The 18,656-nt window shown below is 44.4% G+C and overlaps 1 protein-coding gene across 15 annotated transcripts in view; it reads right to left on the reverse strand.

Annotated features, from left to right (window-relative positions):
- Positions 1-18,656, reverse strand: part of invs (inversin) — a 433,677-nt gene that overhangs the window by 51,215 nt on the left and 363,806 nt on the right. For all 15 annotated transcript variants that reach the window (XM_038797635.1, XM_038797640.1, XM_038797627.1 and 12 more), the window contains 2 exons: positions 16,102-16,337; positions 15,722-15,802 (listed from right to left, as the gene is read on the reverse strand). In XM_038797635.1, coding sequence (XP_038653563.1) covers positions 15,722-15,802; positions 16,102-16,337 — 317 coding nt within the window. The remainder of the gene's footprint in view (positions 1-15,721; positions 15,803-16,101; positions 16,338-18,656) is intronic.

Below are 18,656 nucleotides of genomic sequence, written 5' to 3' on the forward strand. Positions count from 1 at the left end.
AGCCATTCAATCAGATTGCATGCCACTTATACATTTCTGTAGCTATTTTCACTCTCCCATTTTCTCACAATTTGATAAAAACGGTGACAATGATGTTTTAAGTGGATCAAGGAATGTTGGATTTTTAAAATTGCTAATTCTAACACTGTAAATTAAGGATAGTTACATTGTGTCTTACTTTCCTTAAATTATATAATATCAGCATCTTGTATTAATGGTACAACAGCCAAACATGAATTTTGTTAATATGGTACAATTAGTACTTAATTAAAAAGATGACCGTGATGCATTTTAAAAGTCTCCGCTAATATATTTGATTTCTATCACAAAACTGTTGATAGCAGTGAACAGCTTAGATAGGAAAGCTGCTTGTTCAGCTGAGTTACAGAGAATTGTGACAATTCTTCCTTGTACAATCAATACAATTGTACAATCAGTGACTCACAATTTTGTAAAATGGCAACAAAGTAATAAATTTATTTATTTTTAAGTCGAAGAAAAATACAGATTAAAATTACCAATTCATACGTCAAGTGCCGTATTTGAAATTATAAAGATAAATATCATTTTATGCTGTGTTTAAATTCAGTTTCAGATACTTTCTTCATGCCAATAGCAGTTTGTAAAAAAAAATGTTCCACCTTGTATTTAATGTTACAATTCATATTCGTGATGTTATTACTCGGCAGTTATTAAGATAATCAACTGTAAGTTATATAGCCAGTACACATTCCAACAGCTTCTAAATGTTAAATATAGATTTCCAGAACAAATAATATATATGCCAACTGACAGATTGGATAGTAATAATATGGTAGTCAGGCAGACCCTGAATCAGCAGCCTGCCCACCATTTTTAAATACCTTAGTTAAAAGCCAATTGTCTGGAATAAAACATTGCCCATGCAATAATGTGGTGGGCGTATGGGAAACACGGTTGCTGGAAGGTATGTTTCTTTTCGTAAACTGTTGAAAAGGTGCATACAAAGGCAGCAAGTGGAACCATGTTTGACTTTAGCAGAAAAGTCTGCCAATACTTAACTAATGCTGTTAGTTCTATTTTTCATTACATTTCGCATTTCAGCCTGCATTAGGGCATATCCTCAGGAATGGGGGCAAAACGAAAGCACTCCAATCAACATTAAGAATTTGTGCTGTACATTGCTGTCCCTTGTAGAAATTGTCTATTCTATTGGTGGCACCTCCTTGAGAAGGAGAAGGGCAGCTGGCCAGGGACAGGTGCTCCATGAGGTACATCGTGGGAAATCTGCTTCGGAGTAGGAGGCAGTGGAGGGTTACGGCAACATCAGGCATACAGAGGTAGGTGAAGACACTATGCTGCCAATCAATTTTACAGGGTTAGGACGTCTTACCTGCAGGTGTTGTTGGAACAATAGTGCCTCCGAGGACTGCATCTATCAAGGGAGACAGTCACAGCTCATGTGACATGCTTTCTGGGGAGATAGCCTCCAATTGTGTGACTGGTCACCTGATGCCTGCAGCCTTGATAGTCACTGTGGCATTGAACTTCTTCACCTCTGGGTCATTCCAGGCAGCATGTGGGATTACCCAGCCTGCAGCCCAGCTCTTCCAAAAGGTGTTCATGGATGTCAAATTTAGGCATGTCTATCAGTACTTCTCCTTCACCAGTGATTAGAAAGACCAAAGGCTTTGCAGCCATGGCTGGATTTCCAAAGGCTCACGCGGTAATAAATTGTACCATGTTGCAATACAAGCTATATTTGGACAGTCATGGGGCATTATAAATAGAAAAGTATATCACTTCATCAATGTCCTGAATGTGTGTGATCACAATCAAAGAATAATGGAAATATATGCACATTATATACATCCTTACACATTCCCATGTGCCAGGGCTGTTCTCCAGCCCAGTGCCTTTGGATAACAGGCTGCTCAGAGATAAAGGACACCCTCTAAAGAGGTGGCTAATGACACTAATAAGGAATCCATGGATGGAGCCTTGCAGTAGGTATAATGATAGCCACGCACTTTCCAGGAGTCATCTCTGAAATCTGTGCCAGTGAGAATGTCACTTATGGTCGTTGCCTGCTGTACATCGCACAATCTGGTCCTCCAGAGAGGGAAGCCCAGCAGAGGAGAATTTAAGGGTTACAGACAGTCCAATCCTCTAATGTAGAAGAGGGTGAATCCATGCCAGGCAACTGTACACGCTAGTCTGCAGGACAGTCTGGATGCCTGGGAGACACAAGATTCTCATATCTATAGAGGATTCCAACAGTATTGTGACTCCAGCTCAATAACACTTCCTCAACTCATGGCACCATCTCCCGTTATCTCCCTATATTAACAGCAAGGGCAGTCCCCAAATAATGTTGAGCAGAGGGACCACATATACACAAACACCCATATTCAATTCAAAACCATCATATCACACACAGATAAGGCACAAATGCAGCTGGAGCATCTTTTGAAACAAAAATAAATCAAAACAAAGTTCAAATGTAATAAATAAGAAAAGCACCCATGTGCACCTAATTGTGACTCATATTGTGTTTTCTTGATTCTTTTTTGGGTGCTGCGTGCTGTGTTCCCTCGTGCCAGCTGTACTGGAAACAGGCTAACAACATTTACGCCCCCTTAACTGGGATTACATTGCCAGCTATTCTTTGGTCGCCTGAGGCTGAGAGGGTCCCAGCCTGGTAAGAGCTCATCTGTTGGTGTGGCATTCAGAGACATCTGTGCCAATGGCAGAGAGATGGAGGAGAGGCTGTCACCATCAGAAAAACCCTGAGGGATGCCCCCTGATGGTACCAATAGCTGCTTATCTACCTCCGTGAGGCTCATTTGGCCTTCCCTGTTTTCTTGAGAGGATCAGTACCTGGATGTGATACCAGGCTTTTCTTGCTAACTTTCGCACTGCCTCTGGGCCTCGGGACTCTGAGACAAAGTGCTGGTTTGCAATTCTGCATGCTTATCCAGTATGTCATCCGCAGGGTTTGGCCCTGCGTGTCAGTCTGTCAATGGAGAAAGCCATGCAATCTATTGAGTGGGTGATTGTAGTGCTCATGGACTTCTCCAATTCCCATGCCAGTGTGCACAAATCCTGTAGAATTACTGCCACATCGTCTCACCCCTCGCACTGCATGATCAGCCATCTGCTGTCCGACGGACTCCAAAGGCTTGTAATGAGCCTGGGGTTCAGCATCTAGGCTGCCTTCAGAACTCCTCTGAATGTTAGAGGCCTGTTCCATCTCAGTCTCTGACAGTTGTTTTTGTGGTTGTGATGTGCTCTCACAAGCGCGTCCAGCTGAGTCACCCATACCCACCAAGGTGCATGCATGTATTTGGGTTGGTGCTAGGTGCTGAGCAAGGATGTGACATTGCACCCTCTGAGGCTTCCTCTTCCGCCTTAGAGGATATCAATACTCCTTGGGGCAAGTGACTGCAGCTGTCAAAGTTGCACCTGTGGGGGAAACAAAAAGGAGATTTAGGAGCATCTTCCACATTTGAGATGAGTTTGCAGAGACACGTTTCCTCAAAGTACACAATGAAACCATTGGGAGATGATAATTAGTGTTTGGACCATAGCCCCTGTAACATGGAGACTTATTGTTCTCCCTGCACTCTGCAAGCCTCCAAAGTTACAAACCATCAATGCTATTCCATCTGTTTTCCCCATTTCCAGCACCGTCCCCTTCCAAGGTCCTTCAACCCGGTTTGCAGGATATAGGCACCACTCACCACCCTGGGGCCTTACTCCAACCTCACCTCAACTAATGACTCAACTCCAAATATTGGCAACCAACTCCAGGACTTCCTCCACAATTGCTGCCAAGGTGGCCAGGTTTAGTATTGCACTACCAGTCCTGTTCCTCTCTCAGGTATTGTACATCCTCTTCTCTTGCAAATAAAGAGAGAATTATAATGGATATTATTTGCAAGGTCATTCCACCTTGGATAATAGAATCCCATAATTGACCCACAAAACACCCTTCAATATATGTCCATCTCCATAATGGTAGCACACTCACCCATGCAAATCTCAAGGGATCACTTAGCCTTTTTTGACACTAACCAATTAAAAATGTCAAGTTGCTGACCTCCACTGTGACCTCCATCCAGGCTGTTCTGTCAGTTGGGATGTCTCCTCTTCCCATCAGCGGGCATGAGGTCCTCCAGCCTATCACTTACAGCCTGGAGGTGGACATACAAGGAGTCATCATCAAAGTTTGGAGCCATTGCTGGTCTGGAACCTGTCCCAACTCTTGGCTCCATTCTCTCAGTCACCTTGAGAGAAACAAAGAGTTAAAAGGTTGAATATTTTCCTTAACGTTTGCTATTCACAAGGGGAATGGATCATCTGCATTCAAATGTTCTTTCCTCCTTGGCAAAGGTTCTGAATGCTCAAATCTAGCAGAACGGCCATCCACATTTACCACCAAGTTCTTACCTCCTGCAATAGTTCACTGGATTTTAAATTCTTCCTCAAACGACTTCAGCCTCAAAATGATGAATTCTAGTGCAGCTGCTACAGTATGTGCCAGAGTTTCCTTTAAAGTGGACTGACACCCAGTTCATGGCCTTCCTCCTTGGTCCCCAGATGCCCTACCATCTGACTGACGATTGGGAGAGCCGCCCACATTTATTGCATGTAGTTGACAGGTGCTTGTTAATTGGCTGCTAAATGCATTATTTTATGTCCTACAAAGGCTTTCAAAGGAGTCAGCGATGGATGGCTCTTCTGGGTCAGGCTTCCACCCATTGCTGAACAACACTCAGCCTCTAAACTGCCCGTGGAGCCGAGATCATGTTGACCATATTTTGGCATTTGAAATTTTAAGTGCAAAGGGAATGCAGTTATGTAGAGATACTGGAGAAGCTGAGATTGTTATCCTTAGAGCATAGAAGGTTAAAAGGAGATTTAAAAGAGATCTTCAAAAGTATGACGGTTTTATAGTGTAAGTAAGGAGAAACTGTTCCCAGTGGAAGGAGGATCAGTAACCAGAGGGCACAGATTAAAGATAACTGACAACTGAATCAGAGTGGAGAATAATTATTTTACAGTGAAAGATTATGATTTGGAATGAACTGCCTGAAAGCATGGTAGAACGAGATTCAATAGTAACTTTAAAAAAAAAATGCATGTATATTTGAAAAGGAAACCTATATGAGTTTGGAGGTAAATGAAACAAACTGGATACTTGTTTCAAAGATCCAGTCCTGACATGATAAGCCAAATTACCTACTTCTTTGAAATATAATTCTATGGTCTGGAATAAACACATAGGTGTTTGATTTTGTGGCAATCACAGAGTGCATAAAACAGATGATCAGAACATCCATTTAGTAGAGAAACTTCATTATTCAAAATGCAATTTTTTACATACATGTGGGTAAAACATTGTTTTCGTCTATTGCTCATCAATAAAAATCCCATCCTTAAAGTTACAAAGTTACATCGAGGGCCGAAGGGCCTGTTCTGTGCTGTACTGTTCTATGTTCTATGTTCTAAAGCTAATGTGCATAAACCCTTAAACCATCTTAATCATAATCATTTTATTGTCACAAGTAAGCTTATATACACACTGCAATGAAGTTACTGTGAAAGCCCCAAGTCGCCACATTCCGGCGCCTGTTCGGGTACACGGAGGTAGAATTCAGAATTCTCAGCTGGTACAGCAATTGAACCCGTGCTGCTGGCCTTGTTCTGCATCACAAACCAGCTGTCTAGCCCACTGAGCTAAACCAGGCCACATCACATTATTTGCTCCAAATTCAAATTGAAGTCAACTCATGGTCTCCACAAAAGAGACTCACAAGATCCAAGCTGACAAGAAAAGGCATTGGATCTCATCTTGGGCTTTATCTGACGCTTGATTTTAGCCAAAAGGTCGAGAAGCGATGCCCATCAATAAAGAGGAGCAGGTTATTCCAATAGAAATGTTTCCAGGTTGACGTTATTCCAAGCACTTGATTGCAGCATTTTGAAATAAAGTACACTGTCTAATTCATCAGCCTGGGAACATTTTTAGCAGATAACCTGTCCATAGTGAATTTAGCCAGCAAAGCCAACAGTTTTAAGGTGCCAGGTGGTGAATATTTCCGTTTTGTTGCATTCCATTACACACACTTAAAACACTTCCCATTTAAACCGAATAGTTGGATAACCGCACCCCCCCCCCCCCCCCCCACCCCTGCAGCCCCTACACATGAAAAGTAATAATTAATCATAAATTGGAACTTATGAATCAACTAACCTGATTTGTTGGTCCAGTGCATCAAGGGAATATATTTCATCCCCAGCGACAGTAACAGCTGAATAGCAAAGGGAAGCAGATTTCCAGGATGCCCTGAGGCTTTTGGAACCGTTCGGCAGAAATGAGAAAATCTAATTGCTGTATAAATGGCATCTGCTATCAAATACAATATGCAGCTTCCCTTTGGTCTTTCGTTAGTGGTGTTATTAACACCTGAAGGGTATGACAGTTTGGTGCTGGGCAGATCACATTAGGTTGCCCTTTATATTATCGAGCACAATGCAAACCAATTGTTATTGAATGTTTCGCTAACCATGTAAATCGAATATTTAAAGCCTAACCGAATCAATATATAAAGACATTACTATACAAAACACTGAACATGCGACATGAAAGTGGTACAAACAAGCCCCAGTTTATATACTGAAGCAAAAAAGATTAACTAATGTTCAACAGTGCTTACTTATTGACCATCAATACCAGCAGTCAAGGATATAAATAATAAAGTATTTATAAAATAATACTGTCATACTCACTTAATTGGATTATTTTTACTTTGGCAGGTGACAAATTTGAGTAAATTCAATACCATCTCGATCACAACTTAGGAACATAGGAACAGGAGTAGGGCATTCGGTCTCTTGAGCCTATCCTGCTATTTAATGAGATCATGGCTGATCTGTGACCTAACTCCATACCTGCCTTTGGCCCATTTCCCATCATGTCTTTGCTTATCAAAAACCTATCTGTCTCAGATTTAAAATTAACAACTGATCTAACTTCAATTGCTGTTTGTGGGAGAGAGTTCCAAACCTCTACCATCCTTTCAGTGAAGAAGTTCTTCCTAACATCTCTCCTAGCCCTAATTTTTAGACTAAGCCACCTAATTTTAGAATCTTCAACCAGTGGAAATAGTTTTTAAAAATACTTTATCTACCCTGTCTTTCCCTGTTAATATCTTGAATACTTTGATCAGATCACCCCATAACCTTCTAAATTCTAGCGTAAACAGGCATAATCTGTGAAATCTCTTCTCGTAATTTAACCCCTGTAATCCAGGCATCATTTTTGTAAACCTACACTGCACTCCCTCCAAGGTCAAAATGATATTCCCAAGGTGTGGTTTCCAGAACTGTTCACAGTACTCCAGGGTCTAACCAGGGTTTTGAATAGCTACAACATGACTTTTGTGTCTTTATTTTCCAATCCTCCAAATATAAAGGCTCGCATTCCATTACCTTTTTTGATTATTTTCTGCACTTGCTGGTGGCATTTTAATGATCTGTGCATCTGAACCCCTAAGTCTCTGGATGTCCACTGTACCTAACCTCTTTCCATTTACAAAGTACTTTGTTTTATTCTTTTTTGGTCCAAAAAGGCTACCATACTAGGTGTTACATAAACTTAAAAAAGTTTGCCACATAAATTGTTACACAGATTCTACTGTTTTGTTTTGTGTTTCTTCCCAAAGATCAGAGTAAGAATTGAAGATGAATGTGACCTGCCTTTGCACATTTCATCAGGAATTGTCTTCGGCATTACCAATGACAGCCTTGAACTTTTCAGGCAGACTTCATGTTGTCATCCACAAATATAGTTGAAAGGGAAGCCAGTAATTCCCTAAGCTCCAATTTATTTTAACATAAAAGAATTGGCTATGCTATATATGAGCATATTCTCTTTAACCGAGTTCTGTTTTGGCATATGTCACTGCTACAGACACCAGTTTTAAACTCTTGATGCTGGGCATCAACATTTCCTCCATATATAAACAATTCACTCAAATTCCTTGGTTAGAAAAAAATCTACATATCAGCTATCAAATGTCACAATATATGATCCTTCCTGGGGCAGCATAAACCAGCTGCACATTGAGTAACTAAGGGTGGAATTCTCCAGCCCTTCCCTGCCAACGGGATCTTTTAGCCCGTCGAAGTTGGTGGTGATTTACATTCCTCGCCCATGCCGCTGTCAGGGAATCCGCAGTGGGAGTCGACTTTGGCGGGTGCGGAAGATTCTGCCATCAGCAAGATCTGGAGAATTCCGCCCTAAATTTTCTTTCAATCTGTGTAGATAGTAAAACTGATTGTGGGGATTACATAAATATAGGGTGTGATCTAACAGCCGGGCCGTGCCTGACTTGGGACACAACGCTGCCGGTAAATCTACTGAGAGGTGGCTCGTGAGTTTTACCTGGCTTGCTGCGCCTCACAAGATCTAATGGGATCTTGCGGGGCATGATGATCTGCATATTCAAGTGAGCAGTTAGCCTCATTTGAATGTGTCTACTCCGGATTTCGGGTGCTGCATGTAGCTGGAGGTCACATGTCAGGTGGCGCCTGCTCGAGGCTGCGGTTTTTGGACTTTAATGCCCGGTCTGAGGGGCAGTTTTTGAATCAGCTGGTGTGGGAAGATATAAGGAAGGTGGGAGGTGTCAAAAAACCCAGAAGAAGGGCACTGGAAAGAAGGGGGCGAGCGAAAGACTGCCATCGAGTGAGTAGGTGAGTCCGGGCAGGAAGAAAGATGGTGGGGGGCTGGGTTGCTGGGTGGGGCCTCTCCCCAGGGCCGGCCCAAGGTACCGGCAACTCGGGCAGTCGCCCGGGGCGCCATGTGTTAGGGGGCGCCAGAGACTCGGGTCCCGCGCATGCGCAGTTGGCCGGTGCCAACCAGCGCATGCGCGGTGGCCGCCCTCCCCAGGGCGGCCCCCTCCGCCTGCCCCCCCGCCCTCCCCCCTCCGGCCGCCCCACCGTCCGCCCCCCCCCAGCCTCGGCCCCCCCGCCTCGGCCCCCCGCCTCCCCCGCCCCGCCGCCTCGGCCCCGCCGCCTCGGTCCCGCCCCCCCGCCTCGGCCCAGCCCCCCCCCTCGCCCCCCCCCCCCCCCCCCGCCTCGGCCCCGCCCCCCCCTCCGAAGGGCGCTGAAGTTCAGCTTGCCAGGGGCGCCAGCAACCCTAGGGCCGGCGCTGCCTCTCCCCTCACAATGGAAACTCTGACCGAGGTGATGGTCGGGGAATTTGAAAGGCTGTTCACCACCACATGGAGGTGCTGCAGAGGGAATGATGGCTGTGATGAAAGAGTTGGTGGTGGAGATGATTGCCCCGGTAAAGGAGAAGATATCGGCTGAGGTACAGGAGCAAGGAGAGAAGTTGAATGGGATGGAGGAGGCTTTGTCGCAGCACAGTGACTTGTTTACCCCGATGGATTAGGAGCTGCGGAGGCCAATAAAGGGCTCAGATCTAAGGTGGAAGTCCTGAGAACAGGTCAAGGTGGCAAAATCTACGGATTGTGTGCCTGAGGAGGTGGAAGGCCTGAGGCTGCCCGAGTACTTTGCGAAGATGCTGGCAGAGCTATTGGGGGAGGGGGAAGAACCCGCCCGAAACAAGTTGGACAGGACACATCTGTCGCTCAGGCCGAAGCCAAAAGCAAATGAGCCACCAAAGGCAGTTGTAATTTGCTTCCAAATGTTTCATGCGAAGGAGAAGGTTCTGAGTTGGGCGAAGCAAAGGCGAGAGGTGAAGTAGGAAGGCGTTGGTGTTAGAATATATCAAGACTCAACGGTGGAACTGGCGAGAAGGCGGGCGGCCTTCGGTCGGGTGAAGGCAGCGCTGTACAGCAATAGCGTGAGGTTTGGAGTGGTCTACCCGGCGAAGTTGAGGGTGACTTGTACTTCGGGATTTCTACTTTGAGACGGTGGAGGCATTTGTGAAGGCCGAAGAACTGTGACTGGAATGAGAGATAGGACTTGGACTTGGGATGGAGATCGTGTTTTGTCTTTATCTCTCTTTTTCTTTTGTTTCTCGTTTTGTATTTGATGGTGGCAATGTATGGGTTTGGGGTTGGTTGAATGGGGGAGTGTAATTTACCTTTGTTTTTGTTGGTTACAAGTATTTTGGGCCTTGGGTTTATATGTCTGTTTTCTGGGGGCGCGGTTTAGCACCATTTTTGTTTGTTTTTCTGCGGACTGGGTTGGAGGAGCGGATTGTGGGAGGGGGTTCGAGCAGGGGCCTCCGCACTAGTAACTGAAGGTTGGCTAGTGTACGGGGGTGTGGTGGAGGTAGGGGTCACGGTCGTTGAAAGCTGGTGGAGCAGGTTTCGATGGGCCTGGGAGGTGTGAAAGATGGGGGATGGAACCGATACTGGGAGAGCTGTTGGCAAGAGGAAGTGGATGGACGGATTCTGGGAGGGGGGTGGAGGGATTCGACGGTAATAAAACAATGGTGCGGGTTAGGTCTGAGGGGCAGGGCCCAGGGTTATCATGATGACGGATAGGAGGGGTGGGGTTGGGGAGGGGTGTGCGGGTGAGAGACTCCCAGTCAGAATAGTGACGGGAACATGAGAGGGTTCGGGGGACCGGTGAAGAGATCAAGGGTTTTTACACATTTGAGGAACTTAAGGGCCAACGTGGTGATGCTGCAGGAGACCCATTTGAGGGTAAAGGATCAGGTGAGGCTTTGGAAGGGTTGGATGAGTCAGGTGTTTCATTTTGGGTTTGATAGTAGGGCTCGGGGGTGGCGGTATTGGTGGGTAAGAGGGTGAGGTTTCAGATAGCGAAGGTAGTGGCGGATTGGGGCAGATATGTGATAGTGACGGGTGGGCTAGAGGAGAGGTTGGTGGCACTGGTGAGCATATTTGGGATGATGCAGGGTTTATGAAGATGGTGGTGGGTGCCATCCTGGATTTGGACACCCACGTGTTCATAGTAGAAGGGGATTGGAACATGGTGTTGGAACCAAAGGTAGACAGGTCCCAACCGTGTTCGATGGCACAGTTGAGCTCATGAGGGAGATGGGAGAAACGGACCCGTGGAGGTTCTTACATCCGAGGGAGTGGGAGAATATATTTTTCTCTCTAGTACACAAGGTGTCTTCGAGGGTTGTCTTTTTTATGGTGGGAAAGGCGCTATTGGCCGGGGTTAGGAGATCGGAGTACTCAGCAATCGTGATTTCAGATCATGCTCCGCATTGGATGGATGTGGTTTTGGAGAAGGGAGTAGCCCAGAGGTTGGGGTGGAGAATGGAAATGGGGTTGTTAGCGGACTAGAGCTTTTGTGACAAGATTGTGAAGGTGATCGAGGAGCTTGTGGGATTTAATTACACGGGGGAGGTTTTGCAGTCGGTTGTCTGCGAGGCTCTGAAGGCGGTAGTGAGGGAGTAGGTGATCTCATTCAAGGCTCAGGTGGATAGGGAGGAAGGGGAGGAACACCAGAGACTGATAGAGGAGATTTTGGAGGTGGATGGGATGTACGTGGGGGACCCGGGTCTCCTGGCCAGGAGGAAGGAATTGCAGGCGAGGTTCAACCAATTGTCCACGGGGTAAGCGGTGCATCAGTTGAGAAGGGCGAGGAGGGCTGTATTTGAGTATGGGTTGAAGGCAGGATGCATGCTGGCTGGCCAACTCCGGAAGGAGGCAGCGGCTAGGGAGATAGTTCGGGTACGGGATAAAACGGAGACTTTGGTGGTGGCTCCGGAGCAGATTAGTAAAGTATTTGAGGAATTTTATAGGGACCTATACAGCTATCATACTTCCTCTTGTCAGTGGAAACAGTTTCTCCTTCTCTCCATAACTTTGATCACTTCTATGAAATTTTCTCTTAACAGTCTTTGCTCTATAGAGAACAATCCCAATTTCTCGAGGCTCTCCAATGAAGTCCCTTATCCTTGGTACCATTACGTCAAATATCCTCTGAATCTATAGTTGTTTTATGAAAACATAACCCTAAAGAGGTATAGACTGACAACCCTTTACCTTCTCCTGCTGTGAGTACTTTCTGAATCCCCTAATGATAGTTGTATCATTGGGTACAGTATTAAATAAGAGATTATTCGAGCCTGTAACCGAGGAAATGCAATAAATGTGGGGGACCAGAATCTTCATATAGACTAGGGCCTCTGTTGAATAACAGTTGTAGGCCAGGTGAACTCCATGATATACTTTGGAGTTTTCTAAACCCTGGCCCATAACATCAGAAACTCTGAAGCCACTAAAATCAGGCTCAATTTTAAATCACTATTTAGGAACATGGTAACTGGCCAAGTTGTGCAACCATGTATCAAAATATCTTGGGGCACATTGGCCCAGGCCTCCAGAGTTTATCTTTCACATTGAATATTTTTTGGAATTCTGTAGATCCCAAGCCTTGATTGCATAAAATGAGCATTTTGCATGTGAATTCAGCCTTGTACTTGGTCTTGAATTCCCGTAGAAAGCCTTGATCCATGGGCTGGATGAGGGACATGCAGTTGGGGGCAAATACATTCCTAAAACATCATCTCTGATGAGGAGTTCTGCATCAGTGTGTGCAACACAATTATCAAGAAATAAAAATAATCTTGCAGCCTTCGGAAAGACCCAGTCTGACACTGAGTCCTGGCTTCAGGGACAAATGGTTCTCATACCAATCAAGTAAAATTGGTCTAGTCATCCATGCACACTTCTTGGCTTTATAGACAGCAGGGAACTTAACTCCAGCAGTTCCTGTTTGACTAGCAAAATAAACAGAACTCCAGGCAAAGCCTGTATTGTCTACCATCAAGTCGGTGGTGGAAGAATGACTTTGGACCCTCATCTGACCTGCCAACTGCTGGAACCTTGGAACCCGTGCCTCCAAACAAACTCACTTTATGTGCCTTCTCCCATTGTGCAAGTCTTGCTCCTGAAAGATGAAGCATTCTACCATCGGCTAACTTTCCTTTGGAAGGAACATTCCAGTTGACTCATGATTCCAAACTCTGGACACATGTAAAAACCAATACTTGTATTTTTTTTGTGCTTGTGCCCTGAACCCTTTTCCTTATCCCCCATTTATTGAGAGTGTAAAAAAGAGATGGATGAAACCCCTCTTGCGTGCAAGTGTGTGTATAAAAATAAACCAATCCTTTTGTTTTCATCATACCTCGGGCTTACTGTGCTACTTATTAACAGAAGGCTCAGAGTTAGGGAAAATACGCCACCATTTATAATGTGGAAATCAGAATAAAAAACACCTTTCTGTTTAATGATGGGTAGAGAATGGGGAAATCAGGGCGGTATAAATTGACCCTCTCCTGTCCATGACATCTGTACAAATTGAAGTATAACCTCCCTACTTTATGTTCAATTTCCCTTGCAAAAAATAAGAACAATCTATTAGCTTTCCTAATTACTTGTTGTATCTGCATACTAACCTTTTGTGATTCATGCACAAGGACACCCAAAACCCTCTGAATCTCTGAGCTCTACAATCTCTTGCCATTCAGATAATATACTCCTTTTTTATTCTTCTTGCCAAAATAACCAATTTCATATTTCCCCACATTATATTCCATTTGCCAGATTTTTGCCCACTCACATAACCTATCTATGTCCCCATGTCCTTATGTCTAATTCATTGTGCCTCATTGCTATTTGGTCAAATTAGATTAGTTACAGAGAAAAATGTGCTGTAGGCCTCATAATTGGCATGAATTGATTGTTACAGACCAGATCGAGACATGTCCTGGTGGAAACAATATTGTATTTTCTTGTTCACTCTATATTGAATGTTCATGTTAGTGGCCAGTATTGTACTCACCACTAACTTTTCTGACTCAGCTGGCCGCTCTTCTATGCATCATAAAGGATATTATCCAAGATCATTCTCAGCAGGTATAATTGAAATGTGATTGGTGAACTCAAAATCCTGTAAGGACTCTGCCAGCCAACACAGAGAAGGACCCACCTTTGGAAATACAGACACCACACTTTAGGCTCAGTTTCTTACCTTGACAGACTGTCGCCACCACAACCAGGACCTTCCTACTTTACTCTTTACTCCTCCATGCCAATGACCCACCTCCACACTCCTTCCCACAACTGACTCACCCTTAACAATCCTGTGCCTCCATTAAAGAGTTTATTCTCCTATTCCCCTCTCCTGTGTTGTAAAGTTAAATGTGGAAAACCGCTATCTTACACACAACTGGCCAAAGCCAACAAGAACATGCCACCTTTAAACAGTTGTGTGATGATTGTGTGCTGCTGACTTTATCTTGAAGATAGGACATTTATGCAGATAATCTGGACCAAATTTCAGTGCTGTACTGTGGACTCTTACGGTGTTGGCATCAGCACCTTTCATATCAGACATTAAACTGATTTCTATGTTGGACATTAAAGGCGCAGGTTAATGCCCAAAATACCAAGTCCCGTTTTAGGCAGGGTTGTTTGTGGTGCCTGCAGCGCCGAGATTGATCCCGCTATGACATAGGACTCTTTTCTTTTGGCCTCAGTTGGGACCATCCTGCCAAGGCCGCAATTACCTTATTTCTGCTCGTTCAGCTCGTAATTGCAGGATGAGATCGGAGCACCATATTTAAATAGCGCCCTGATCTCTTTACCCCCTCAGACTTTCCATCTCAGCTTCCGGACCCCCCAATGCATGTACTTACCTCCTAGGGGGTCTTTGAACCGCCCTCACCCACCAACGGGCCCAATTCCTGGCACAGGCAACTTGGCACCATGTAGTGCCTCTGCCAGCCTGGCAGTGCCACCATGGCACCCTGGCAGTTCCAGGGTGGCAGTGTCAGAGTGCCTGGATGGCAGTGCCATGGTGTCTGGGTAGCAGCTGGTGTGCCAGGGTACCACCCTGCTTAGAGCCCAACCTCCCGTGGGCCTCCGATGGCCTGGGAGACACTCCCAGGAGCCGTTAAGCCCGGCCCGTGTTTGTGTGGACCAGTACTAAATGGTGCCATGGCGAGGTCTCCCATGCATGAAAAATGAAAATGAAAAAATGAAAATCACTTATTGTCACGAGTAGGCTTCAAAGAAGTTACTGTGAAAAGCCCCTAGTCGCCACATTCCGGCACCTGTCCGGGGAGGCTGGTACGGGAATTGAACCGTGCTGCTGGCCTGCTTTAAAAGCCAGTGATTTAGCTGAGTGAGCTAAACCAGCCCCTATGAGTGTAATGGCTCACTTAAATATGTTGATCTGGATCTCGCAAAGTGAGGGAGAGATCTAGATTGTGATGTCTCACGAGATCTCACGTTGCAAGTGTCGCAAATCTTGTGAGAGGCCTCTCGCAAGATTCAACGGCCTCATTGTACCAAGTCAGGCGCGACAAGGTCGTTCGATCATGCCCTAAAAATCCCATTCTACTATTCAGAAGAAGACAGGGGAGTTCTTAGGATACGGACTACATTTGTATTGGCTGCGAAGTGCTTTGGTACACCAGGGTTATAAAAGGGTTTACATCAATGCAAGTTCTCTCTTTCAACACTCCTACCATTTTAAAACAGTTTATCAATTAGCTTAGCATGAGAAATACCTTGGGATGTCTCCTGTTTAAAACATAAATGGATACTAAACAGTGACATTTGACTCAAATTTTAATTAAATTTAATATCCGTATTTAAAAAAAATACATGCACATGTTGCACACTTCTGAGTGCTTAAAAGAAACAGTAGTGAGACCTCAACTAAGCTGTTTCAACATTACTGTATCCAGTTGCACAGAACATCTTTTTGCACTTACGGGCTTTCTGAACAGAGAAATTATCCTTCTTAAAAGGCAATGATTGTTGTGAATTGTATCCTTTTCCTTCCTGAGGTTTTCCTGACAATTAAACATAAACAAATAATTAATTCCTTGTGCAAGCCTCACAAATTCTACAAATAGCGACTACTACATTATAATAATTAACATCTTTACTCAAGTACATTATAATTTATGCATGGCATAAGATCAATATGCCTGCTTGTAGCTATTAGTTGTTTAATTTTCAGGACTCTATTCATCCTCCAATTGGAAAGATGATAATACTTTAACGAGATTCAATCTGTCCTTTTTAATCCTTCTTCCCATTCCATGCATAAATGAACCTTATTAAGATGATAGTGGTGAAAGCATATTACCATAAATTTGCTTTAACACTGAGTGCTGCTTAGCTGTCCTGACACAGGAGCTCCTGTTGCTGAATGTTTGGCTGCACTTGCTGGAAATGACATTCAGGACATTGCCACTGAGATACTTCTTCCAGGCTAGTTGAATGGTGAAGGCAACCACCTCCTGTTTCCACATCTTGCCAACATTGTCCCCATTCTGAAGCTTCCAGTGAAGGAGCAGCACTAGACCTTTACGTATCCTGTAACTACAAATGTAAATAAAGTGCTAATATGTTTGAGGACATGGGAAAGAACACTTCAAGAAAACCCTCTGCAGTCCATCTGGCTGGTCCCAAACACAAATAATCTATTTTCCCACTCCCTCCAAAAAATATCCAATTCTTCTTTATTTCCTTCAGCACTGTCTTCCTCCCTTGGCAGTTCATTTCTTATGTTCATCACCCTCTGCATAAGTAGTTAAATGCAAACTGTCGACACACCTTTCCTCATTTTAGAACTTATTGTATCTTCTTTTCTCTAAACAATCTCAAGGTTGTTAATCTTTCCTCATGGCTCAGATGTTTTAAGCTAGACATCAGTTTTATTACTCTTCTATGTGCCATCTACAACACATGAACTTCCTTAGTATAGTTGGCAAAGAGCTGCATATCATATGCTAGATGTGTCTATATCAGTACATGGTACAGAATGATCAACTTCTGAGATTCGTCGTGTATTCTTCAGATTATAAACATCCCACGATCAAGTGAACTTTCCTTATTGGTATTTTTAAATTCATACATAGATGTGCACGTTTCTGACATTTATTGCACACTTCTAATTACGTGCTGCCCTTATTATTCTTGGTGGTAAAGGTCACAGGTTTGGAGGTACTATCTACGAAGCCTTGGCAAGTTGTGGCACTGCATCTTGTCTGTTGGTAGTGAAGGGAGAAGTTTAAAGTGGTGGATGTGGTGTTGATCATGTGGGTTGCTTTGTCCTGGATGGTGAGCTTCTTGAGTGTGGTGGCGCTGCACTCATGCAGGCCACTGGTAAGTATTCCATCACATTCTTGACTTGTGCATTATAGATGGTGAACAGAATTTGGGAGTCGAGAGGCGAGTTCCCAGCCTCTGACCTGTTCTTGTAACGGATCCAGTTAAGGTTCTGGTTAATGGTGAGCCCCAGGATATTGATGGTTAGGGATTCAGCGAAAGTAACGCTGTTGAATATCAAGAGAAGTGGTTGGTCATTGCCTGGCACTTACATGCAAAAACATGCCACCCATCAGTCAAATCCTGAATGTTGTACAGGTCTTGCTGCATGTGAATAGACTTCTTCATTACCTGAGAATATGGGAATGGTGCTGAACATTCTGCAAATATCAGGGAACATCCCCATTTCTGACCTTCTGGTGAGAGGGTCATTGATGAAGCAACTAAACAAGGTTGGGCCGAGGGCACTACCCTGAGGAACTCCTGCAGCAATGTCGTGGGGCTAACAACAGCCACCTTTCTTAGTGTTTTGTATGTTTCCAGCCCGTTGGGAGTTATCTCCGTGATTCCTGTGACTTAAATTTTACTAGGACTCCTTGATATCACATTTGGTCAAATGCTGCCTTGATCTCCAGGGCAGTCAATCTCATGTAATCACATTCAATAGTTATCGCATTAGGTATTAATGGTTTTAGTAAAAACTATGCACCAATACACAACAGCATTCACTTATGCTGTATCCTCCACCCGAGAGCTGTTTAATACATATTTACAATCTCATTGCCTTCCTAGATTTTCAACTAATCACTTCTCTAGCACTGTACCAAAAGACTTGCTTATATATCCGGCTTGATATCCGACCTTTTAGGGTGGCACAGTAGCACAGTGGTTAGCACAATTGCTTCACAGCACAAGGGACCCGGGTTCGATTCCTGGCTTGGGTCACTGTCTGTACAGAATCTGCACGCTCTCCCTGTGTCTGGGTGGGTTTCCTCCCACAAGTCCCAAATGACGTGCTATTCGGTGAATTGGGCATTCTGAATTCTCCCTCAGTGTACCCGAATAGGCACCGGAATGTGGTGACTGGGGGCTTTTCACAGGTACCTCATTGCAGTGTTAATGTAAGCCTACTTATGACACTAATAAAGATTATTATTTAAAGTATCACTTCACAGAATTTATGTAACCAGCAAGATTGTTCATTTCCTGAAGGTATCTCTGTAAATTTGTTAGGCGGGACCTTTTCCCCACAAATCCATGCTAACTTCCTGTTGCTAAATAATACCTGCCTACCTAGGTGCTTCATTATTCCCTGTTTCGGAATGCTTTGTAATATTTTACCCAAATTAGGTGGCTTGCAGTTCATATGGTCATCAAATCTGTTGACGAGCGTGATGTGACAGTAGCCGTACATACTTACTAATCTCTACCTGGCAGAGGCTGAATGCTAATTCTCTTCCTCCCACATTTCCCTGGACTGTGAGCCCACTACTTAACATCACACCATTGTGTCCAGGGCTGTTGCTGATGTCATCTCCTTTGGAGATCTTCCCTTTACAGCTTCCCACCACATAGTTCCCCAACCCCGAA

The sequence above is a fragment of the Scyliorhinus canicula genome, chromosome 5 (assembly GCF_902713615.1).
Source record: "Scyliorhinus canicula chromosome 5, sScyCan1.1, whole genome shotgun sequence".
NCBI lineage: Eukaryota > Metazoa > Chordata > Chondrichthyes > Carcharhiniformes > Scyliorhinidae > Scyliorhinus > Scyliorhinus canicula.